The 26,107-nt window shown below is 47.5% G+C and overlaps 2 protein-coding genes across 2 annotated transcripts; both read right to left on the reverse strand.

The window, feature by feature from the left end:
• Window positions 1–1,327: 1,327 nt before the first annotated feature.
• On the reverse strand, window positions 1,328–6,470 carry LOC144719163 (CDKN2AIP N-terminal-like protein). Its single transcript, XM_078595039.1, has 3 exons — window positions 3,758–6,470; window positions 1,751–1,853; window positions 1,328–1,594 (listed from the first exon to the last, which is right to left on the reverse strand). The coding sequence occupies exons 1-3, from the start codon at window positions 3,979–3,981 to the stop codon at window positions 1,586–1,588; spliced, it is 336 nt and encodes a 111-aa protein (XP_078451165.1). The 5' UTR covers window positions 3,982–6,470; the 3' UTR covers window positions 1,328–1,585.
• On the reverse strand, window positions 4,908–24,833 carry LOC144719164 (H(+)/Cl(-) exchange transporter 4-like). The gene is made up of 16 exons (XM_078595040.1): window positions 24,676–24,833; window positions 23,017–23,175; window positions 18,486–18,610; window positions 16,454–16,553; window positions 15,327–15,514; window positions 14,796–14,918; window positions 13,737–13,943; window positions 13,530–13,610; window positions 12,167–12,439; window positions 11,122–11,409; window positions 10,270–10,456; window positions 9,493–9,677; window positions 8,819–8,920; window positions 8,432–8,543; window positions 7,574–7,826; window positions 4,908–6,470 (listed from the first exon to the last, which is right to left on the reverse strand). Exons 2-16 carry the CDS (start codon window positions 23,159–23,161, stop codon window positions 6,380–6,382), a joined length of 2,460 nt encoding a protein of 819 aa, XP_078451166.1. The 5' UTR covers window positions 23,162–23,175; window positions 24,676–24,833; the 3' UTR covers window positions 4,908–6,379.
• Between the last annotated feature and the right edge of the window lie 1,274 nt (window positions 24,834–26,107).

Raw genomic sequence — 26,107 nt, forward strand, 5'->3', positions numbered from 1 at the left:
CACTGGTATTGAAACATTTTAATTGTTCAATATTTAAGTTTGATCACTTTTAATATATTTTTCTTACTTTTTAGATGACATTTTAAATGAAATTGAGACAAAACAGAATTAACGTTCAAAGATTACACCTGTAATCTTAAATGTCCTAAATTAATTTCAAAAGAGAATTGATGCATGCATTGTTCATGGAAGTCAGTTTGAAATGTTGTTAAAATAAATGAAATAACCCTCATTTGTTAAAATAATTGTACTGATTTGTGGGCCACTCTGTAGTCAGACCATCTTGCAACAATATTTTTTCCAAGTTAAAACTGCCTGTTAGTAACCAATGCCAGCAATCAGCAGCTTCAGTCACTTGCCAGCTGCATTGCCATAAAACATCCAAATGGTTGTGCAATGGGCAGTAAAATACAGTACAGGTAAAAGTTGTGAAAATAATCCTAGAATAGTTTCTGGAATTACCACAACCATATCCTTGTGGACCACTGATTGGGAACAATTGCTCAATATGCATCAAATACACATTCATATTAACTCTGCCTTTGCCATTATCCATGGTCAATCCACTGCTGGATAAAGCCCTCAATCTGCCATCTCTCATGAACTTGCAATGTCATAATCCACCCCAACACAAGCCGAATGTATCACTCCATCTCAGCATTATCCTCACAGATGCGTTCCATCCCTTGGCTGCCAGTCATCATTCTTGACTATCATTCATCATGACTTCGAGCAACGTGTCCTGCCCATCCAACTTATAGCATTTTTATTTAACAATATGAATATTTGTAATCTGCATATGATCTCCAAAAACGCCTTATAACAGATATAACGTTTTGGGCAATGGCTGTGAAGCAGTTTCTCACGTCTTGATCTGAAAAGTTGGAATAATGCTCTAAAGAAGGCCCATTGCTTGAAACGTCAGCTTACTGTATAAGTATTGTTCAAGGCAGTGTTGCCGAATGTGGCGTGTTTTTTTATATTGCACATCACTGTAGCACAAACCCTTCTTATTGTTTTCGAGCAATGGCTGCCTTGTTTGAAATCTGCAACCGACTTGACACATCCAGCGGCTCTCTATTTTTAACTACAGTGAGTACTCTTCCTAAAGGGGATGCCAAAAAGGGCTATTTATGTACACACACTCGGCTACCATTAACACGCCGCTAGCAGCGAAGGGGTGGAAACCCAAACGCATGACCTCGGCAGCCCTTGCAACACCATCGGATGTCAACATTGGGAATGAGTTAAATTATATAAGACTTCATGTGTGTGCGGGTGAATATCAAGGTGAAGGCACTCAGTAAGTTTTGTGTAAAACAACTAACAAAATGCAAAAAATTTTTATTGCCATTCAACTTCGAAAATGGGAATGTATGTTATCATTTAAATAGACAAAAAAAAGAATAGGGCAATGAAACATCAAAAAGTACATTTAATTACAAAAGGCATACACAACACTCCATTTTATATGCAACCTCGTGTTGAAACTTGAATCCACAGAGCTCAAGTTCACGTGTGTAATGATCGTGCACAGAAACATCTTAGCAGGAGGTGATTGTGGATCACTCGACGCATGAGTTCTTCATTTTTTCTGAAAAGAAAAAACACAGAAAACAGTTTATGATTCTTGTTAAGTGATAACAACAGACTGTCTTAACTCTGGGGTGGTCACCGCTTCATACAACGGTCGCAACCCCCCCCCCCCCCCAAGTGGCCCTGCGTGCTGCACTCCCTGCTCCGGGCCTACCTGCTTAGCCATGATTTCATCCCTGGTGGTGAAGATGGGGGCATCCTCCACGTGCACGCCTGCCGCCATCTCGCCAACGCGCTCCATCAACTCCGCGCTGTACCTGCACCCAACACCATCAACAACCACCACCATGACCAAACATCAATAGCAGCAGCATCATCATACAGTAACTACATTACAGGACATTGTTTTGCTTATTAGTTTACAACTCTGTGCGGCTACAATCAAACCCAGCCCCAACATCAACCCTTAAATAATCCAAGATGTGTACATAATATTTAATCGTAGAAATAAGACAAAGCTCTGACCATTTCCAGCTGTAATAATACATATAAAGCTTTGACCACAAGAGTATGTGATTAAAACTCGACAGCCACATTTTATCTCTGACTTCTTGCAAAACTTTAGAATTGGCATACATGTTATACTGTATGTCCGTATTTAAAATGTCTAAATCGTTATTAGAATATTTATTTATCCTAAAATAATCCGAGGAGCAATACAACTTTTGCCAAATATATCCAAATATAATCAAGTACAGGTACAGAGAGAGTCCAGTGGCCGGTTGAGCCTTTTAAATTGTCATCACCATAATGTGAAAGTTAAACTGGTGTTCTATGCAAGCCGCCACACAACACACGCTCACCATCGGTGTTGGTTAAGTGATGTACAGGAGTGTTAACTTCGAGCGCCACTCACAGCTCATTGCCGTCTAATCACAACCACTTATTCACGGCCTCCTCCCGTGGCTCAATCCTCGTCGGTCCCCTCGTTACCCAGCACCACCAGTGCCGGATTCTCCCAGTAGCACAAGTAGCGACATGCGTAGTAGTAGCTACACGTGTAGTAGCTACGGGCCCCGCACTTTCAAGAGCCCCGCGCTAAATGCTTTCAAGCTATCAATTCCGTTTCAGCGATTCTGCACTTGCTCTATTGCTATAGTACTATACTCTGAATTTGGAGCTTTCGTGACTGCAGGAATTACTCTTTGGTTCTTTCGGTAAAGTCACGTATAAAGATAAAAAAATAAATTAAATACTAGCATACGACGTTTCGATTGCAACACAAGCAATCATCATCAGGTATAAATGAAATAGAAACACAAATCTAGTATACTTAGAAATGGAATGTAATACAACAGAGTCGGATAACACAACAGTCAACACCCTACCTGGTTGATTACATTCTTCCTGAGAATGCTAAATTTGAGAGAGAGATAAAGCACATAACCAGAAACATATAGACAGACATATAAGCAGACATATATCACAGAGATACATAGAGAGAGAACAAACATAGGCACACAAACATAGGCCTCAACCAGGTAGGGTGTTGACTGTTATGTTATCCGACTCTCTGTTGTATTACATTCCATTTCTAAGTATACTATATTTGTGTTTCTATTTCATGTATACCTGATGATGATTGCTTGTGTTGCAATCGAAACGTCGTATGCTAGTATTTAATTTATTTTTTTATCTTTATACGTGACTTTACCGAAAGAACCAAATAGTACTATACTGCCTTAAACTTTTATGAATGACTGGGTGTTTAAAGTTATCGATTTGTCGTATTATCTGGCTGCATAGCAAATAAAAAAAATACAATTACTTCACTGTGCAAGTAAAAATTGTATGTGTTTTAATGTTTTTTTTTAATTTAGGAGCCCCTTTATAACACACGCTACAGGCCCCGCACTAGCTTAATCAGGCACCGAGCACCACCGTTTCCAAAACCCACCCAGCACCAGGCCATCGCGATCACGCCTCGCACAACGCAGCCCTTAGACCAACATTAGGCCGCCACCACCACCACAACCCTTTCCCAAGAGGAAGACAAAGACGAGCGTGGCTGGATGGAATCTGGGAGCGGACCTAGCTCAGACATTGAGCGTCCATCTCCAAAAACTCTCTTGAGATGACACGAAGCGAACAGCACAAACACCACCCCGTGTCCTACAATATACCCTGTGTCCCGTCACCCCAGATCCTGAGGCCATCGCACCTGCATCCCATGAAGACGTTGTTTGCCCAGACCATCGAGAGGGACACGAGGTGGTCGAGCTCCTCTGCCGGGAAGGCGTCCGCGTGCCTCGACAAGAACTCGCGCCTCGCCCGCCACTGCTTGTCCGTCTCGGCGGCGCCGCGCAGCGACTCCAGGTCGGGTCGTCCGGCGCCGGTCGAAGCCTGGCGCTTCTCCCGCAGCATCGTCTCCAGCGACTCCTCCATGTCGGGCTTAGTGGGTGGCGATGTCGATGGATGTCGATGACCTCCCTCGCTCGCACGCTACCCTATCTCTGGCCTCCGGCGCCTAAAGTGAACTCACAGGCGACGCCATCTTACTACGCCCGGACAGCGGGCGCCGACGATTGGCTGCGAGCGCGCACGTGGTGCGCAACGGGCGCACGTGATTGGTCGCAGGCGCCGCACGCTGTGGGCCCTTGCGCGCCGCGAGGTTCACGGACCAACACCGACACCTGCTGGGTGGAAATTGACATCGTTGTTGTTGTCTGCACACTCCCGTCTCGGGCTGCGAGGTCATATCGCGTTATGGGGGATGACAGGCAAACATCCTTTCGGGTTTTTAAAAAAATTGTATTACGGAACTTATATACTGTGGATAGACTCGCCCCTAGGCACATCAATGGAGATGATTTCCACCCCTGCCTTAGTTCTGTAAAAATAACTATCACCGTGTCAATGTCCTTTTGGGCAGGACATTCATACATTTTAAGTTTCAATCATTCGTGCCAAGTCTGCCTATTATCTTCATGACAAAAAACATTTCACCAGGTAAGGCCCACTGAGCGATGTAGTTCTTTTTCAGAAGCTACCAGGCCACGAATCATTGCCCAATTAAGTGGATTGTGGAAAGTCACAGCAGCCAATACTCTCCCAATGTTTCTAAATGTGGAGGGGAAACCAGAGGACCCGAAGAAAAATCAACGCGACCACTGGGAAAACATACAAGTTCTATATGTCAGGTTCGAGATGAAACCAACGACCTGCATACGGTGCTAATTGGCACCCTAATTAGCACGGTTGGCTACGTATGGTGTAAAATAATCTTAACATATATACATTTGTTCATAGGTAGGTTGTTTTGCCAAGGAAAAGCATTAAGAGAAACACACAAGTGATCGAAACATCAGCAATTCAGGTTTCAATTTTAATGTTTGACAAAACAATGCCATGGTCAGCCTAGACGTGTCCTTAGAAGCACCTCTCAGAAGCGACAACCAGGGTGTGAACATTTATCTCATTTGTGTGGCAGCCCACATGAATGTCTGAAAGAAGTGTGCGCATGTGCACAGTGAGTTTCACTGTTATGAGTCCCCAGGGATGTGAAAATATTTAGCTAAAGAGTGCATCCTTTTTGTAGTGGGAATCTGTGTTTGTCCCTGGAGAACATGGGATTCCCATAAGGACAGTCACAGATGTCGTGATGTGCACCAACATTCTGCACGAGGCTTCATTTCACGGCAACAATTCCTCTCGGCACCTCTACAGGCACTAGACAAATGTATCCAACTACTCTCCATGTACCATCATTAGATCATTTAATTCCTAAACAAGGATGAGAAGGCCGTAGTGTCATTCTTTGTCTAAGCATTAACTTTATTTTTTCTACTTATACCTACTACTCCCAACGTTCTCCACTGGTCTTTTAATTAATATCAATTAAGCCTTGGTCCCACAGCAGTTCATCCATACTATGCTAGGTTTAACCGTACAATACTTAGATTTTATCCATTGCTTCATCGTTTTCAAGCACAAAGGATGGTATATTGTAAGGCAATGCCTTCAATACGTTGTTTCTTATGTTTTCAATGTAATGATAACCCCCCCTATGTGCCACCACTCAGTTGGGTCTAGGCGACGCAATCATGCCAACTCAAAATCATAACCTCAATGGGGTTAAGTAATTAATCGATTCGCTCCATACGCTTAAGTCAGACAGCCATATGGCAGGAGAAATTTTAAAACGGCAATTAAAATAACAAGTGAAATGCGTCTCTGTATTAGGCATCATGTTTCCGCTTGCTGTGCTCCTTCGGAGCCAAGGCAGCCAACTCCAGGGAACTGGGATGCAAAGACACGGCCTCCAGGAAAAACTACAATTTCGACAAAATTCACGCCCTTCACAAATGCTGCACGATCAGAACACGCGAGGTTAAATTAAACGCCGGCATAAATAAACCCGCGGGGAGATTCCCGGCTTGCACTCCTGTACGTAGAAAACACGCACCACGCACACTCACGGCTACTCTCGTCACCATCAGCATTGCACTCGCCATCGGCATTAACAAAGCATACATAAACGTATGCCAAATATAGACATCTAAAAACATCATCACTCCCATCATTAGTCCATCAGTCATATCCCACCATGGCTACTCACAATCAATCATAGCTAACAATGTAAGTAATGCCTGGTATGGCTAGACAGAATTGGTAATATCTAGTCATTTACCAATTATTATTCACAGCTTGGCATGGCCATAAACCACTCAACATTGTCAGTGATAGTTAATAATTGTATTAGTCACAGCAGATTGTGACTAGTCACGGGCTAATGACAGTGAGCAATACAAGTAATGGCTGGTCCCAGCTCAATTGCCGGGCGCTAGTCAAAGAGGCGAGAGGGCGGGTCAATATTGGAAGCGTGCGCCTGATGGCGCAGGAGATCCTTCTTCGTGATGATGCCCAGAAGCCGCCTGCAGAATCGCACCGACACATCACAATCACCACGAGCCATAGCTGGAATGATATCATGTTATCACAATGTCATAATTGCCACTTCATTACCATTTCACAAGCAATCATTAATCCCAACTATTGTAGAGTCTACACAACAAAGGCTCATTCCTAACAGCGTGCTTCAGCCTCACAATAATAATATCCAGGCTCCTACCTTGGCTCCTCCCACCCTCAACCAGTATATATACAAGGACTGTTTTCTTGGAATTTCTCTTACTTGATACAGCAATCGTGCTGTGACGGTTCCACCTGAAGACGGAGGCTTGTGTTGCCTCCGAAACGTCGTGATTTTTATTTTATTTTTATTTTACTTTTATTAATTTTTTTTTTTACCTACGTGACTTTACCGAAAAAAACCTAAGAATATGAATCCTTGCAGTCACGAAAGCTTCAAATCTAGAATTAAATTGTAGAGTCTGTTCGTAAGGTTGTGTGTTTGCTTTGTGGGTGTGTTGCACGTGTGAGGTGTACGTGGTTAGCAAACTGTACTCTGACCCCAATGTCATTGTGCACAATTTACAGCCCTTGACAAGTATGCCAAGGGATGTATGTACCTGCCATTAGTTTATCTCAGGGTCAACTTAGCTTGAGTGCCTTATGCATTGTGTGGGAGCCAACCGTGGTGCTACCTCCACCACCACTGTACATGATGTGCTGGCCACAGTAACTACTCTCTGAGAGCACTTTACAGCCCCCTTGTCAATTACTGATGGATGAGGGCCTACCCATGCCATGACGGTCGTGGGGGTTATTATTTGACCACGCTTCTCCATGCTGGTAGGTGTAGGTTTGTGAAGTTGATGAGTCTAGGTGTGGAATCATATAAGTATAGTACTGTGGATTTGCTTGGCTGCTCTCTGCTGACCACCACGTGGCCCCTTAGACACCTACAACAACGTGGTTTTGTATGGTGGTCGTCCATCCAAGCTCAATCTAGGTTCAACCATGCAGAGCTTCTTAGACCCGACAAAATTGGATATATTCCGGATGATTTTAGTCAGCGGCGAATGAGGATATGTGTTTTATTTGTTTTGTGTGCGAATGTCAGTGTATCCCTCACCCGTGGTGAGTGATGAGACACTGCCGGAGGCCCATCTTGCGGAAGATGTCTATGACAATCTCCATCGGTGTCTGGTCAGTCAGCGTGAACGGGCTGACGTCCAGAATGGAGCGCAGGCACAGGGTTTCTCCCGTGACGCCATCACCACCAGACCCCTCGGCCACCTCGGTGCTCTCAGAGCCAGACCTCCCACTCCCTCCGAAGCTCACCATGCAGTTATCGGACAATCCGGGCTGCTTCTTGCGCGCAGACTCTGCACACAAGTAAGGATTTTTATTCATTGGCCACCTAAATGCCTCCAACATGTCAAAGCCCCTTCCATCACACCTCATCGCAACCCTTCCACTGCTCTGCGGCAGTTTGGCCAAGGGGACACCCAATGGCAACTGTCCCTATGTATCACAAGGTGTACACAGCACCGGCCTGCAAATATGTATAGTCTGCCAGTAGCTTAATAGCATAGAAACTGCCTTTGTGGAGTACGATTATACAGGTTTCAGTTTGAAAAAAAAGGATACATCACGCTGTAAACTTGTAAAATTAAGGGCAATGGTTAACACTAAAGTTTTAATGCAATGACAGCAATTGTGAATGTTACTGTTATAAAGTACAAGGCTGCAATAGTAATTTAAGATGCTAGAGATGTGTTAACTATTATTGTATTGTTGCCATACGGCTTACAAGTCACTGTCAACCTCTTGTGAAGTTCCCCAAGGGTCATGAATTATTCACAATGTGGTTACAGCAAAAGCCTATAAATAAATCAAACACATTCGAACCATGTGGCTCACAGGCAATCAGGACGTTTGCGGGTTAATATATGCAGAGGTATGTGATTGTTTCCATGGAGCCTCTCACCGATGGCGATCATGATGTCGCAGCGCAGCACCATGCCAACCAAACGTGGCGACTGGGTGCCCGTCATCACGGGGAACGCCGTGTGCCGACACCTCGTCACCACCTCCTCCACCTCGTAACAAAACCACAAGAGCACGTCGCCACTTAATATTCAATAAATCCTATTGCCACCTCCGCAATGTGAATACACAGCATCACCGCTCACCTTCAATTTGCCCAATCCCATCTTAACCAATTACGCAGACCACACCATTGAGGGTGGCCAGATCATCTCGTAAAATCTCGGAAGGCAAGCAGCTGCGAGCCGCACCCTAAGGGCCGTGAGGGTAAGGGTCAGGCCATCAGGGCCACGCTGTAAGGGCCGTGCGACCAACGGCGTTGCGGTACCTCGCGGAGGGTCATGCCCTCGGAGCGCAGCGTCACCAGGGTGGCTGAGTCTCCACGCGGACGCATAACGTCACGTGCCCAGCAGGGAGCCCCCGCTGACTCCTGGGGACAAAGGCGGGGGAACACAACACAGGGTATTAACTTGATATTCGTCAACACGACATACACAGATATGGCCAGTATTGTACTCTGGCTCATGGTGATTGTTGTGCGGCATGCCAATATCTATGCCAGCACTTCCCACACAATAGCCTATAAAAACTGTAATTTGTCACTAAGTGGCAGTGACGGCACGAGTACTTTGGCAGGAGTGATTGGAAGACATGGGCCAGATAAGCTGAACAATAATGGTCGTCAGACTGCTAGATTTTTTCGCGGTACATGGGCATGTAATTACCAACACACTGCCCATAATTAGTGCCACCACACAACATCTTGGGTGCATGCATGCCGGGTCCAAGCAACAACATCTGCTGGATTACGTAGTGGAAGAACAGCGAATGTGAACCCGTGTCCTTGACACCAGGACCTGCCTTGGAGCTGATTTGACCATTGATCCCCCAGATTGTCATACATAAGATACACCTGCCCTACCTATATGCACACAAGTAATTTAACGTCGCGGTTCTCATTGGTTCAGTGTAGCTGCGCTGCATCCCCTGAACAGCACGTGCTTTGGCATCCAGGAAGGGGTATCCGTTGAGGCGGATGTGGGCGCCGTAGATGCCCTCACGTCCAAACGCGTCGCCCACCCACTTGCTGGTCATGACAGCCGCCATGAGGGGCACGATGTACTCCAGCCCGCCCGTCAGCTCAAACATGATCACCACCAGTGACACGGTCATGCGCGTCACACCTCCTGCGCGTCCAAAGAGGAACACAAAGCGTGAGATGCCACCATCGCGACCGGCGATCCAGCCGTGGCACCTTCATTACGGTTTGGGGCAGAGATGAGGGAACCTTTTCCTTAAGAAATAAAATAAACTTAACTCAAACTTACTGAGGGAAAATTAGGACTTTATCAGGCACATAACTTCTATTTATTCAATAACAAAATAATGGGGGCTCATCTTTATTGCACTCATGCGATGTTAGTTAACCATGTGCGCACACGCACAACAACACACAGTGCAGTCTTCATGATGACAACATCGACTTGAATCTGCATGTTGACCGAGTAAAAAGATGCGCTTGCATTGAAAAAAGTGACCGAGCATGATAAAAATGATAAATACCATCCCCTCTCATACCCAATTAGCGCAGCCAAGATGCTCGCACAGAGGTATTAAATGTCGTTTGCTGGTCGTCAATAGGTGATGGGTTTCACGTGCTTGTGAGCCAAACGAAACAAAGATATCAGCGGTATCCGTATCGGGCCCACGAGCAATAGGCTCCGTCCCCCACCCCTAGGTTAGGATGTGGCTGTGCAGCTGTGCGGCAGTTGTGGTTACCCAGGCAGGCAGCGGCGCCCACCATGGCGTAGAGTCCGGGCGTGATGCAGTCGGCCCCCGCGTGGCACCAGCCGCGGAAGAAGATCCAGTCGCGGTGCTGCACGGCCAGCTGCTCCACACACACTCCCAGCAGCCGACCGGCCACCGCGCCCACCGCCATGCTCGGGATGAACAAGCCAGACGGCACCTGTGACACGACGCCCAACGCCCACCACTCGTTGATCACAGCTCCAAGACTCGCCTCTCTCCATAGCTGGGGCGTGACACTCCTTACTGGACATCGGTGAAAAAGAGCTGCATGGCTCATCGGATTCCTTTAGCATAAATATTCTGATTATTATTCAGCTATTCGATTGTCATGACTGGAGATCACGTAATTTTATCAAGAATACAAAACGTGGTGGTTGTTTCATTTTCAATATTTATTTTGCACTATCTAGTTTAATGCATTAGCGTTAATGTAATGTCAGCATATTTAAGTGCGTAAATTAATAGATTTTCACTTGTACAATGTTATATATAAATTGATCTTAATTGATTATAAGTGTCGCTGCGATCCATATAGCCTCCTTGGATTGGATTAAATAAAATCAGCATTCCACCTGCCATACGAAGGTAAAAGCATTGATTAACAATTTGTAAAACGCCTATTCCTTTAAATACAACAAAGTGATGGATGTAGGTGGGAACACAAGGAAAAACATTGACAATGAGGATGTAGAGTGGGAGGTAGACAGCAGAAAAGGGATGTAAAGGAGATACCAAATTGAGGGACAGATGGGGGTTGGTAAAGGAAGAGATTAGGATGAAGGCGGCAGGATGGGGTTGACATGACAAGAGCCGTGACAGGACCTTCATGCCAAAGGTGAGAACGGTGAGCGGGATCTTGGTGGCGAGTGCCATGGCGAGCTGCCACAGCGCCGTATAGACGTCGGGGCCGGCGGGCCGGTCCGGGACATCGTCCCCACCGGCGCCCGGTTCCACTGAATCATTGGAAGCCAGTGACACATAGTCGCAGAGCGGCGACGACTTGAGTGGCCCACAATCGGTGAACAGCTCCGAGATGAGCTGGCTGGTGTTCATGCGCGTGTAGGGGTTGGGGTAGGAGATGATGGCCGTCACCGCCGTCACCACCAACACCTGGGCAGCACCGCCACGAAGAAATCACAACGCCGCTTAGAACCTCCGCCACAATTGCAAATGCTGCAATGGAGTTCCATTATGTAAGACACTGTATATGTACTTTTTATTTACATACATATGTGACGGGATTTTTTAGACATTTTTTTGATGAGTGTTTACGCACAATTTATAGTTTACCCTCTTTGCAGGAAGTTTTTGGCAACAATTTCGTGTAAATCATTTTTGTTTTTGCTCATTAGTTTGTACATCCCCACCCTGCAATGTCCTGTAGCTAACTCCACTGCTGAAGGTCTTGTAGATGTGGCCATCCTTGTCCAAGTGTGAATCAGGAGCAACCGTGCTGCATCAAGGTTTGAAAAACCATGTCCTTCTACGAGTAAAAGTATGCCATGGGTCACATCTCTTTCCAGGCAGCTCAAGGAACTCAAGATTTACAATCAGGGCCCCAGATAAATTGCTTACCAGCAGCTTTATGTGTCGAAATTATATGGATTGCACTTGAAGGACTGGTTACAATCGCTTATTCTTTGACGATTTTAAGTAATATTCTTCTAGACTGGAGCTTTATTACTGGCACCTAGGGAGAAGTCGATTGCTTAGAGTCACCGTCAGGTGAGCAGTCAGGGTTGGTGCCGTAGGTTACGTGCTGAAGTCAGCGCGAGGTATGAACTCGGTGTCAGGAGTCAACATTTTTCTGGTCAAGCGATGACATCGAGAGCATTGGGGTCGGTCGGGGGCGAGGGTCGGCGATTACCTCGGCGACAGGATAGCGGCCCAGGCCCGTGGTCTTGCGGCGCCGGCACCAGGCGATGTTGAGTTTGATGAAGGCTGCGCCCCAGAGGCCCCCGAACACGCCGAGCGCAATGAAAGGCACCAGCTCGAACAGGTACCACGGCGTGTGGTATTCCACGTAGAACAGGACCAGGCGGCTGTTCCCAAACGGGTTGATGGCTCGCAGCACGAAGGCTGCCACCAGCGCCGCGAAGAACGAACGCCACAGCGTTTTCATGGGGAAGTAGTAGCTCACCTGGGGACGAGTTAGAACGGCGGTCCACTCATTACAGATCACCACGTGAACCTTGTCTCAAGACGCACAGCTTTGGCCATGATGTTATATTGACGTCATCGTGGCCAAAGCCGTTGATGCCACCACGCTTCCTCAAATGCTTTCTACCCTCTGCCATATCCCGCAGTTGCTGCACAGTTGACACATCACCTCCAAGATCTACCCTAACCATATCTGACCATCAGATATTCGGTATTCGCTGCGGTCACCAGACTCGTGGAGACTGTAAGTGTGGATACCACCTCGTGGAGACCACTCCTATGCCTCAGTTACAGCAGTTCTTCAACGGTGTGATTCTGGCTTATTGGTTCTTAGAGTAAAAGTATACGTCTGTGTACATGCATAAGTGTAGTCGTTTACAACTGAAGAATAAACATGGGAACTTATTATTTGCGCTCTGTGATCACATACATATACAGTAAAACCTTAGATTGCGAGCATAATTCGTTCCAGAAACGTGTTTGTAATCCAAAGCACTCGTGTATCAAAGCGAATTTCCCCATAAGAAATAATGGAAACTCAGATGATTCGTTCCACAACCCAAAAATATTCATATAAAAATGATTAATACAAAATACCTTTTTATATTTGTATTATTTCAATTTAATATAAAGTAATCAAATTTATTAATTAAATTTAATCATGGCTGGTGTGAGGGAAACGAGAGAGAGGAGAGGAGGGTTATTGTGTAGGACGACTTTCACTGTCACTAACGGAATCACTGCTATCTGTTTGCTCACTGGAATCTTTTTCTTTATGTGCGACTTTAACAAGGAACCTATCCAATGACACTTGCTTTTGCCTCCTTTTGAGGATTTCGCGGTAATGTGACATTGCATTGTCGTTAAACAGATTCACCGTTCGCACTGCTACAGCCTTACTACCCGTATTGCAAGACCTCGCTCGTTAATCAAGTTAAAATTTATTTTTAAAATTTGCTCATCTTGCAAAACACTCGCAGACCAAGTTACTCGCAATCCAAGGTTATACTGTATATGTTTGTATGGATTTGTGTGTTGACACACATTCTCATCTGCGTGAGTGCTGTTACCTCCTCCAAGCTGAAGAGGACTCCTCCAATTGGAGCCCCAAATGCCACCGACACCCCGGCTGCAGATGCCGCAGACAGCACCTGAAGCGAGGAGGAGAAAATCACCAACAAGGACGCCGTCACCCAATGGCCCCTTTAATCCTCGCGTGCTGGCATCCACATGTTGCCGGCTCCCGCTCGCCTCACCCGATCTCTGTCCCTCCTCACCTCTCTCTTCTTGGCCTCGTTGGTGCGGTACTTGGGGAACAGGTAGCTAAAGATGTTTCCGCAGCAGCAGGCGACGTGCACCAGGGGACCCTCCTTTCCCAGGTTTAAGCCCGAGGACACCGCCAACACCAGCGTCACCGTCTTCACCAGCAGCGTCCACTTTCCCAGGTACCCGCGGATGATGAAGCCACTCAAGATCGTCTTGATCTGTGACGGCGTAATGCACGTGCGCAATTACGGACATTCGTGGGATACGCTGTGGGTGGCAGAGGGCCGTGCAGCAAAAATCCGTTGTTGGACTGTACTTCAATGCTCCCCGCCTTCACTGACCCCCACTGACCAGCGTGGTAAAGTGGGGTCAAAATAACTTCCACGGCCAGTATAGCATGCGGACGCCCTCATCTAGCAGGAGAAAGACAAAAAGGCTGTACACGTATATGAGCAAGCAGATGGATAGGAGATTATAATCATTATAATGTAGTTTATTTATTTAAAAATAAATCAATCAGTTCCAATACCCCTTTTTCAAGAGGGTCCTGCATTGATATATTTAACCAAGTCCATCGATAAATATTTTGAATGTGAGAGGAAACCAAAGTATCCTAAGGCAACCCACACATACAAGGGGGTAACGCTTAACTCACAACCCATTTCCTGTACTACCTCCTGCTGACAGCCCACTTGGTTTGGGATTCTTACAAAGTATGTAATGTTCCAACCCCTGCCTTAAAGCGATGATAAAGAATTACGTATGACCACCCCTGGATCAGATTTAGCCAGAAGCAGGAAACAATGAACTCACGACTGCAAACATGCGCGGGAGTGCCGAGTGTATGGGCAAACATGGTAAAGCTTGATTGGATCAGAGTGTGCAAAGCTGAGTGTGCAAAAGTGGAGTGTGAGCACAAGGAAGAAAGTACAAGTGAGTGCACAGCAGAGTATACAGGGACGAGAGTGTGAGTGTGCAGAAGAGAGTACACATTAATGAGTGCACACTAGAGTACACAGGGCTGCGAGTGAGTGGGAGATAGAGAGAGAGCTTGCAGGGAGAGCTCTTGCCTCAGGGATACCAGAGCCGCAGGCGTAGGGGGCGAACTCCCGCACGAGCGTCACGGCTAACCCTGCAAAGGCCAGAGCCACCAACGTGAACATGATGTAGTTGAGGATGTAGGAGCCAGGCCCCTGTGGGAAGAACATGAAAAACATAAATTCTTCATCCCCGTACTCTCATCACCTTGTCACCCCACCATCTTCCCACATCAGTACCTTACCATTAATTTATTTATTTCACAACCTTATCAACAAACTACCTCATCACAGGCGGCAGGATGGCACAGAGGTAACACTTGTGCAGCACGATTTTTCCCAACGCCTTTCTGTGTGCAGTCAGTATGTTCTTCTCGTGTTCTGAATGGGTTTTATCTGGCTCCCTCCCAGAGCTAAAACACACAATGTCATTTGGTGCTTACCAAACATTCCAATGGAAGTCCCTCCTGAAAAAGAATCCACACTCAGTGTGGATTTTCTGGGTAAGCAAGTCATTGTTATCATAACTCATCGCTCCGGCATTATTCCCCGACTCCTACTCACGTCGGGCTGGCCGATGACGAAGTCGGCCCAGTTCTTCCAGAGCGGGCAGGTGTACCGGTCTTCGAACGTCGTCTCATTGGAGCCCCAGCAGCACTGCTCGCGGTTGAGCCACAGGCCCGTGAGACACACCCCCTCCTTCAGGTCCGACATCCAGTCGGCTGCGATGTCGATCAGACCCGCAATCGCACCTACACAGTGATGACAACGCGTGAATATCAGCGCGGACAGAGCCACACGGATACATACGCCCCCCACCCACTCCCTTCCAGTAGCTAATTCTTTAGTAAGGATTAACTACTGTAAGTTCAATAATGGCTCTTTGCCAGAATTGACAATACGAAGGTTGTGAATTTCAAATCCAAGTCACGGGGCTGACTTGGTCCGTGATCCCACTTGAGGTCGATGAAACGAGTACCACTTGTGAGCACTCAGCCACCAGTGTTTTATGGTCCCTGCAATTAAAATTAGACATTTCCAGCATGGGCTCAGAACATCCAATTAAGATGAGTGCCACCCCCAACAACGATTTGGACACGGAGACACGACATCAATTCTAACCAAGCGTTATTCAAAGTTGATTCGAATTTTCCACGTTAAAATTTGACCATAACTAAATCAAACGGAATGTGTCCATTTTTGTTAGATCTCACAAGCTGAGCATCGTAGCGCTTGGCTCGATGGCCAGTGTACAGCAGGTTGTTTATAGGCTGCGTGGCTATATGGTGATCAGTAAAGAACAGTGCTGCCGTATCCATCATTGCACTGTACTTCTATGCTCCCATGTCTACACTCCCCATCTTCACAAAACTGCACCTCGTTTTTTGGTGAAGTAATGCTAAATAACCACCATGACCCGCATGGCGCGAGGAATTCCTCATTAGTTTATTTCTTTACAACTTTGTGTTAAATTTGTTCTTCCCCCGCACCTCCGTATTAGCACTGTTGACTACGTATGGTGTGAAAGAAGTTCTACATATGTACATTCAGCATTGGTTTGACAAAATGACCGTATCATGTATTACATTTCATTTTACTAATGCTCCAATAATCTTAACACAGACGTGCACAGAAGCCCAGCCGTGTGTGTGTGTGTGTGCGTGTGTGCATGCAGGAGCCGCCCACCGTACCAGCGGCGAGCCCCGTGAGCGTCACCACAAGCCACCCCGACCAGGAGTCCAGCACCCACTTCACGTAGTCCCACCGCGAGTCCTTCTTCTTGCTCGAGATCTGCCCCGCAAACCGCAGCGGCGAGCCAGTGCACCACACACCATCACGACACGCACACCACACCCCCGATAGCGATCAATTTGCCTCAATCTCGCAAAAACACACTTTATTGGGCGTAGGTGTAGAATATTTCTTTTAATAAATTATTAAGCGTGGCTCAGAAATATATTACTAAGTAGGTGATGCATTCAATAATTCTCAATGATGAAAACATTTCTAACACTTTGTTTAACATTCTGGTAACATAATGCTATTCTACTACATGATAGCATTTACATGAGTGGCTAAAATGAATAATCTATATGTGGTTAATCATTGGCTCAGATAAATTGTATATAACTTAGAATTAATTTGTAATGGTTTATAGTTAAAATCTAATTGGTTGTCCCTGGGATGTCATGAACCTGTTTAATAAGCTGGCTCTGGTGACATGGTTTTCTGACTTCCTGAAAAAATTTCTGATAATTTTTCTTCAACTTATCAGTGAGCTAAAATAATATCAGGAGGCACGTTAAACGCTTGTACACATGACAATTTCATGTGCTTGGCTGTGTCGGTTGGTGAAGGGTCTGGTGATAGAAATTTGGCCAGATAATTGCGTGGTCATAACCCAAAAACGATTTATGAATCACATGATTTGGCGTACGTGTTAATACATCTAAAACATTATGCAATATTGTTAACTGTATCCTGCAACTTACTTGCTGCTTTTAGTATTACATTACGAACACAATTTAGTAACAAAAATAACCAAACAACAGCGCACGAATGTGTCTGAAGGCAAGTTTTTATTTTTTTTCACGAAGTATGGTCAGATGCACTCATGTGCATCAGGGGATAAGCACACAATATTATATTGACTGTCAAATAAATGGGCTTCTGAATGATACATCCACAGAATTATGGCCAATGGGCATGACAAGTGATGGAAAGGCAGCCAAATGAGAGAACGCATATGTGAGAATGGCCACCATGGAAACAGAGCGATAAGATAAGATCATGCGCAGTCGATGATCTGCGGTATCACAGAACATCGGGATGGCATCAGCACCGGGAGACCTTCTTCCAGCACAACAAAGGTAAAGGATGACGATCTGATGATGCAAACCTTCTGTCTCGTTTAGACACCTTGCGCTCACTATTACTTGTGTAGTGGGTATAAATGGAGAGCGAGGCGTCTCTGGAGGCAACATGTTTATTACAACAATGTACCCTAACACAAACGGGTAGTAGCTGCCCCTTCCACCAGGTAACCTAGGGAGGAAATCTCTCCGGGCTAACTAGCCCAAACACAACTGGGGAAGGCTGTCAAGCCGGGACCCCGACTCGAGTCCGGGTCTTGTCTTCAGCTTCTTCTTCAGGAGGACGTCTTCATGTCTTCAGGTGAGCAACAACTAGCGGACCCGTTCAGGGGTCCGGCTTATATCCTCGGTCCCGGGGCTTCCTCCGCCTCTAGGCACGCCTCCCTTCTCGAACCTTCCCGAGGCATCTGGAACCAGTCCCGGGGTCCCCCAGCCCCCTCTTTGGGGGCCCCACCCCCGGTACCTCCGGCCACTCGCCCTCCATGGTGATTCCGGAGTGCCATGGCCCCCTGTCACCCCCTGCACCGCTCCAGGCGCTCTCGCCCCATAACCTTCAGGGCTGGCCCTACACACGGAGTGCAATGTCGCACAACTGCCGTGCTGTGGGTGGTATAAGCAGCGTGTCCCCCGCTTCACACACAGGCCGGTCTTACGTGTTATGCAGTGGCATCCCCCGATGCCACTACACTTGTGCGTGACCTTGTGCGTTTCCCGTGACCTGTCGGGAGGCAAGCCTTCGACAATTCACGCAACCTCAAAGTGCACCTAGCCTGGCACAAGTGTAACGGTGACACCACCGGCCCCCGTCAGTCGCGAATGACGCTTGTTTGGTGATGTCGTGCAAGCGTGCCTTGCGGTGGCGGTGGCGGTCGCGGGCCTTCTCGCGGACCCAATCGATGGTGTGGAAGTCTCCGTAGAGACCGAGGCCAGGTGGAGGGGGATCATCCGAGGGATCTGTCCGGCCATTCCACATCCCTGGTCGCACAAACACAAACATGTGTGAGGCATTACCGGTGGCACGGTGTTTTGCACACCACGCTCTCAACCCCGGCAATCTGAGTTGGATTCCTGGCCACAGCTAGCATCGGTAGCGAGTGATACCTGAACTAGTCCTGGGCGCCTTCCCATCACCAGCGTGGTGAAGTATAGTCAAACAATATCCCATGACCGATACAGCTTGGGGATAACCTCACACAACAGAGGATTGCCAAATATATGTACAAAAACCAGTACACATGAAGGTATGTATACATATACATGCAGGCATACGAGATCATGTATGGAAGTATATCGAGGCATGTACGCTGGAACAGGCAGGTAGGTGTAAGTACATAGGATGCAAATACCCACATAAACGGTACAAATCGATTGGCTTGCACCAACGAATGAACACAAACACGTACACAGAGCGATGTACACGCATGGGTTCACAAGAGCATACATACGCATTACAAACTGCAGCAGTTCACTATCTGCGTACACACATGGTGCAGGAATACAAACATGGCAGTGTTCATATGTTGATGTGGTGTTGCGCACAGGAATGCGCGCTGATGAACATTATTCAGTGCAGTATTTATGTTTGTCGAAATCACAATAGAGGGGGGCGTAGTCATAACTCGGCGACATTTACAATTTTTACCAGAAAAAAAAATCCATGCAAAATACTCTACGCTGTTGTGCCCACACACACGTACGTTGTCACATTATGTACGTTCCAGATTAAATAGATACGTTGTGGCAGGTTCGTTACATTTACGCTGTACACTATCTGTAAACGTAATTGAGTAAATGTAAGCATTTACCAAATTGACAGGACATCCAAGGCAGATGACACGCATGATTGACGATCTAAAGGGGTTATGTGAATGTACTGTACACACGTTAACGTGCGTAAACGGATACACAGACACTCACATAACACACGCGAGGGTGACGGAAACAAAAAAAAACAGACGTGTGCACAGATAACAGACGCCGAGACGCAACATACGGAAACGCATGTGCACAGAAACGTACACGCGGTACAAAACGAACACAAATAGATAAACCAGATGCACAAAAACCCAGATGAGCAACAAAGACAAAGATGTCCTGTGTAGCCGTCCGAGACTCGGGGCAAGTGCTGTCAAGGGAGCAGCTGAAAAAAAGGCCGGCATGACGCACAAGGGAATCGTGTAACCAGCACCACGCCCGGCCGCCTTCGTCTCCCTAGTGCTGATGTTTACAGACTGCATCTCATTTAAGGCTGGGTCGACCTAGGGGAGGCCGACGACCGGTAGAGATAAGCATATACACACACAGAGGCTAAACATGAGCAGGTGCAGCGGGGGCGGTACGGACACACGGAGGTCACGTACAAACACGGACAAAATAGTCCACAATGAAGGGGTGAGTACTGTTAGCGAGCACCTATTAAGGCCGAAATCACAACGGGTGATCGCCTCACCAGCACCACCCACGGCCGCCTTTATCTCTCCAATGACGATGCACGCACATTGCGCAACATGCATTCCATGTTAACACCGAGTCGACCCAGAGGCGGCACAGATCAGCAATGATGCGACAACCACTTGCCGAAAATCCAACCCGAGTTGCACCACAACCGGTTCACCACGACTCATTAAGCGCAGTACGCTAACCACTACGCAGCTGCCCCCCCCCTCTCCAGCAATAAGACCGTGTGACACGAGGCGGATACAGACACGCACACACAGGGCCACACGCAGGGACACACCGTGCATCCTCACGGGCCCCAGGGGCAAGGCCTCCCCGTCCCCGTGCAGCCGCGGGCCCTCGTCCTCGACACCCGGGCTCCCCGAGGAGGACGCCATGCCCGCCGTGCCACGCCGCGTTACCGCGCGGGTTCTCGCTAGCTCTCTCTCTCCTTGCCTCTCCCTCGATCCCTACTCCCCCCCTCTCTCTCTGAAGCTCTCTTCCAATGATCAGGGCTGGTGATGTCATAGAGCAGCACCCAAGACCACCCCCACCTCTCAGACTGAGTGATCGAAGCTCTGCCCCCTGTGTGGAAGGGCTGTACGCGCTCTGGTTTTGTTCCAGTTACAGCCGCTTTGCGATTCGGGGACCGCGACTGCATTCCTATTATAATTGGTTTTTTTACCCTTCTATCTGGCAACAAAACTGACACCTTTTTACAAGGAGTCATGTTTGCATAGACCGCAATACCTGCAGTCATATTACAAACAAAAGAACATAACTCTGATAATGTGCACTGTCCTTGAAGTTGATTGGTCCACACCCGAGACATCTTTCCTTAGAGCCTAGTCTCACATGGGTTGGACCAGATGACGCCAAAAGGCGCACAACTCAAAAGACAATGCACCATCAGAGTATGAGAGCTGGGGGCAAGCATCTACACTATGGGAACCTCATTTGCCAGTAAAAATATGATAATTGGTCGCACCGCCTCAACGCTATCGCAGCTTTGCCACTGGCAAAGCTGCGATAGCGTTGAGGCGGTGCGACCACGGCAGGAACACTTAGAAGTTGGACGGGGTTGGGTAGGGGTAGCATTTAATTTCTTCCACCAGGGCTCATGCCAACTACACGACCACACCAATGCCTCCCCACACGTGCCCACTAAGTCAAGGCCATCTGTACGAGTCTCTCAATCAAGGCGAGCGTCACCAATGCCTCCCCACACGTGCCCACTAAGTCAAGGCCATCTGTACGAGTCTCTCAATCAAGGCGAGCGTCACCAATGCCCTCTGCATTGCCACATTGATCTTGCGCATGCAATTCGGAAGAAAGTGTCGCCGGTTTGTCAAACCAGTGCTGGCTGAAGGCTTCCACACGCGCACACGCAATTAAGTGCCGAGTTAACAGTTCTGCAGCCAGTTACACAAAACAAGAGTATGCAATGTACCTGTATATCGATATGATTGGAAGTGATACAAATCAGTTTGTTTTTTAATGGAGCTATGTCTCCCTTGATATGTACGGTAAATTACGAGAAAATAAACAGGTCACTGATCCTATTTATGCTCACCTATGCCATAGGAAAATTGAATTGTTGGCACCGATTTAGGGATATACACAGCTGAGTAGCCAAGTGGGAAACCACTTTGAATTGTGAATTATGCACAATTATTGACCATCACAATTTTAAAATGCTCATTTAAGATAACCATCTTAAAGATGTACAGCAGCCACCACATGGGACTAATGCAACTAAGCTTCCCAAAACAGGTAAATGTCATGCACTGGAGTGGAAATAGCCAACATGTGAATTCTGAAAAGATCACTTTCCCACATACTTCATTTGGACAAAAAACTTTACATAGAGAACACTGCGACATTTAAACGTGTGGGTTGCCATTTCTTTCATTGGCGCAACAATTGCAACACATAATTGTAACACACCAGGTGTAGAAATGGTTCACATGTACATGGTGTACATGCACACAGACCAACATAGGAAACACACAAACCAACATAGGAAACACACAAACACAGACAGCATATTTGTATAAGAAGAAGAAAAATGCCTAAATTAAATCCGGACCTCCGATGAGCACAGTTGGCTACGTATGGCGGGAAAGAAGTTAAACATACTTGTACATAGCTTGTGGAAATAGGGAATAAAACGTAACATTCTGTATTCACACAACTTAGCAGATGTTGCACAATGTTAAGGCAGTTTCCGATCAAGAAGGACGACAGTAATAATGTTGGTGCCAGTGGCTATGTGCACACACAGTTCAAGCTTTCGTGGTTGGTAAAGAATAGTCTCTGTAGTGCAGAATGGCAATGGTGATGCCGATGGTAATATCGTACTGGAGATGCAGGCCATTATGATGGCAACATGACACTCATGATGTAGGGACAACATATAAAACATAGTAAACTGATGATTCGCGTGATAGCCAATTGCAATTGTTATTAAGCTGTACGATCATTATTTCTATTAGTTTCAGCCCTTTGTTAAATCACTGCTGGATGAAGGGTCCCCTACATGTCAGTTATGGGGGGTTGTTGTATGGACGTAATTCACCACGTCGGTCAGTGCTGGATCGTGTCGTGGGGATCCAAGAACAGTTCAGATAGCACTCGTCACTGATGTTAGCCATGACCAGGAATAGACCACTGTAACCAGGTCCATAGCGCACTACGTTAACAACTGCGCCACTGATACTCCCTCGAGCTATACAATAGGGGAGAGCTATTACAACAATAGAGGGCTGATCAGCACGCAGGAAAAGGAGTTTTGCATATTCCATAGAGGCAGGGGGAGAACAAGACATACTACATCGAGGGATGAGATGAAAAACAATGTCAGCGATGAGTGGTGTGTGACACTGGTGATGTCAGCATTGACACTAGAGGTGACGAGATGCTGCCGGTGAAATAGTGAAGCCCACGCTGCATGCTGAGCAGTCGGTCGTCCTCGGTGGCACTGCCATCCTCGTCTCCACCTCCTTCCTCATCCTCCGTCTCCTCGTCGCCATGAAGCAGTGACAGCGCGATGTAGGGGGGCCGCGTTCCCCGGGAGGGTGCCGATGCCATCCCGCTCCCCCTGCCTGATGCGGGGGGTACAAAATTGGGGTAATAAAAACGAGTATCGCTTAGTCCTGTTAAAAAAAAGTAGGTTTCACGGAAGACGTTGTTTGGTCGGACGAGGGCAGTGAGTGCGGAAACATTCTCTCGGACTTTCCAGCGCATTACATTAACACTCCTAGGTGGGAAAACAGGTTTAGCAAGAGCCCAACTGTAGTAGCGCATTACACTTTGCACCCTGCGTGACAATTAGCGATTAAACCAAATACACGTGTCAGCTGAACTTGAAACCCCTGTGATTTTTATCTCTCCCACAAAACTAGAGAAGCGTTATCAATGGCTTTTGGCTACATGTATTATTTCTATTGGGTGCAGGTAACAAATCGACGCATTTCATGAGAACCTGCTGTAAGCGAGCACCTATTAAAGGCAGCACAACACAGCAGGGGATGGTGGCCAATATCATGCCCGACTTATTTTATCTCTCCCGTGATGATGTTCCTGTCGAGCACCCGATACTCATTTAAGTCGAGTGGACTTAGGGGAGACAAAGGTTTGGTTTATATTCCACATGCCACCGACAGTGTTTTGGAATCGAAATTTTGTAGCCGGCCGTGTTCGTAGTTCAGTGAGCAAACCACTAAATACAAAGATCCCCCGTATAGCCTGAAACAGACTATTGGGGGGAAATGTTGTTGGCAAGCACATATTAAGGGATGCACGGCGCACGCAGGGGTTGTATGGCCAGTTGTGTTGATGTTTACACACCGCACCAGGTACCCAATAACGAGCAGACCATGGGCAGGTCCAAGACTCGCCAATGATGCGAGCAGTGGTCGAAAATGGATGCGTTAACCACTGCACCACCGCTCCCCGTCACAAAATGACTGATTTACAGTCATACAAAGACCACTCACATAGCCATTGTAGACAGTAGAGGAAAGTATTGTTAGCGAATGCCTCTATTAAGGTTGACACGGATCACGAGGGTGGCTTGTGGCCAGTGTCTACGCACATACGTCTTGTTCTCCCCCCTCTGCTGATGTTTTCACACCACACCGATGCAGTATACAAAGCCACTCCAGTTCTGGACACAAGTCACATTCAACCACCACACCTAGCACGACGGAGAGGCTCAGGCGATTAACACAGATCGACGCTCATGGAACCAAACTCAGGCATCAGAACGGCGCGAGTTTTTAAAAACGCGCTAACTTTTCTGCCGCGAGAGGCGGCCGTCAATGAAAAGCGATTAAGGCGACCGGCAACGCGATGCGAGCCCGTGCCTAGCGGACAGGATGACGACTCTCTCGTGTTAGTTAGGTAGTCAACGAGCCCGAGGAACGCCGCCTGAGCCGAGGCGACCCGAGGACATTCAAGGCCTACCCCGGCGAGGAGCCTCGGGCTCGCCTGGCCGACCGGCCGAAAGAGACGCGCCGGGATCCGGAGGCGGCGAGACGCTCGGACCAGGGGGTGGGTGGCGGCGGGAAAAGACCGCGGGAGGCAATTGAAGGTGGCCAAACCTGAGATAAAGAGCGGCGGGCGTCGGTCAGGCGGGCGGCGCAGCGGTCATTGACTAACAACCGATTTGGTTGCTTTCAGTAACTTTTTCGCAAGCCCTCGAATGCATCCCGTGTCGAATGCTGCTGACATGGAAGGGGGTGGGGGGACGCTCGTGACGTCATCACGTAAGGCGGCCGAGCCCCTGCGTGATGACGTCCCTGCCGACAACTCAAGCGCTGATTGGTGCAGATTGCCTGAGCGTTGCGAGTGACGTCACGCGTCGTCGCGGGTCGACGTCATCACGTGGCTGTATTTAAACCACATGGTACATATATGCGACGTTTCGGGTAATGGGCCGTCTTCATAGAACACAATGTGCCAGCACACACGCGCATTAATTAACTCGAGAGCACATGTGTATGGGTCGACACACGTGAGTGAGGCGCTATTAAGGGTCATTGCCCGAAACGTCGCCTATTATGTTTTTAGGACCAGTGTGTTTGTTGAATGTGTTGAGTTTTGCATTTGTCTGTCCACCACTGCCAGCAGCAGCAGCAGCGCCACCAAGTGATGTAACCTGTAATGTGTCGAACCAGAACGCAGCGATTAATTGGTTTATCGATTACAGCCAATCGATTCTGTTCGAGTCAAATCGACCGCGAGTAAGAATAGATTAAGATCCACCGAGACACAACGAGGCCGCCTCAGTCAATGTTCTTCCCTAATGTTCAGGGAGGCGGCCACTTTCACCGGAGAGACATCGTCAATGTGAGAGCCGTCACACATTTGAAACCATTGGGGGCTTGACAGCAGCAGCACGACGATGATGTATTGTCGGGGGCCGCCACTGGCCCCGCGATGAGGAACGCTAGTGTCAATGATCACGCGAGAAATGCAGTCTATAATCTCACCATGATGATTAGTTGAATCGAGGAGAGGGGGTAACTGCTGACACGCCTCATTATGCACAGTAATGTTGCAACGGCTATCAAATGCTAATTACCCCACAACTAAATACATATTCATCGCTTGCCACGTCGTTTATGTGAATATACAATGCGCCGGCTTCATGGGCGAGTTCATGAATGAGCTCACGATGCATCATCAGCCACAGTCAGTGCACCGCTCGACGAAGGGTTCCCTAAATCGCTGCCACCAACTCCACGATGCAACACTCCTCCCAGGAGCCGCCACGCACGGACCAATCTCATCGCTCTGTGGACACTCGGACCTGGTTCATTCCTTGGCTGCCACTCCGTATTGTTCTGGACTCCCGTCCCTTTCTCGTCATGACGTGTCCTGCCCAAGCCAACATACGTTTCTTATTAGCTTGGATTGCCACAAGTTCAGTTCCCCGAAGCGTTCTCTCGCCCGAGTACGGTGTTCTTCATTGAAAGGCCAGCGGGCCACTGGTGACACTATGTGCGGCCAACCGCCAATACACAAATGTGA

Source organism: Lampetra planeri, chromosome 5 (assembly GCF_965212315.1).
Source record: "Lampetra planeri chromosome 5, kcLamPlan1.2.h2, whole genome shotgun sequence".
Classification (NCBI taxonomy): Eukaryota; Metazoa; Chordata; class Hyperoartia; order Petromyzontiformes; family Petromyzontidae; genus Lampetra; species Lampetra planeri.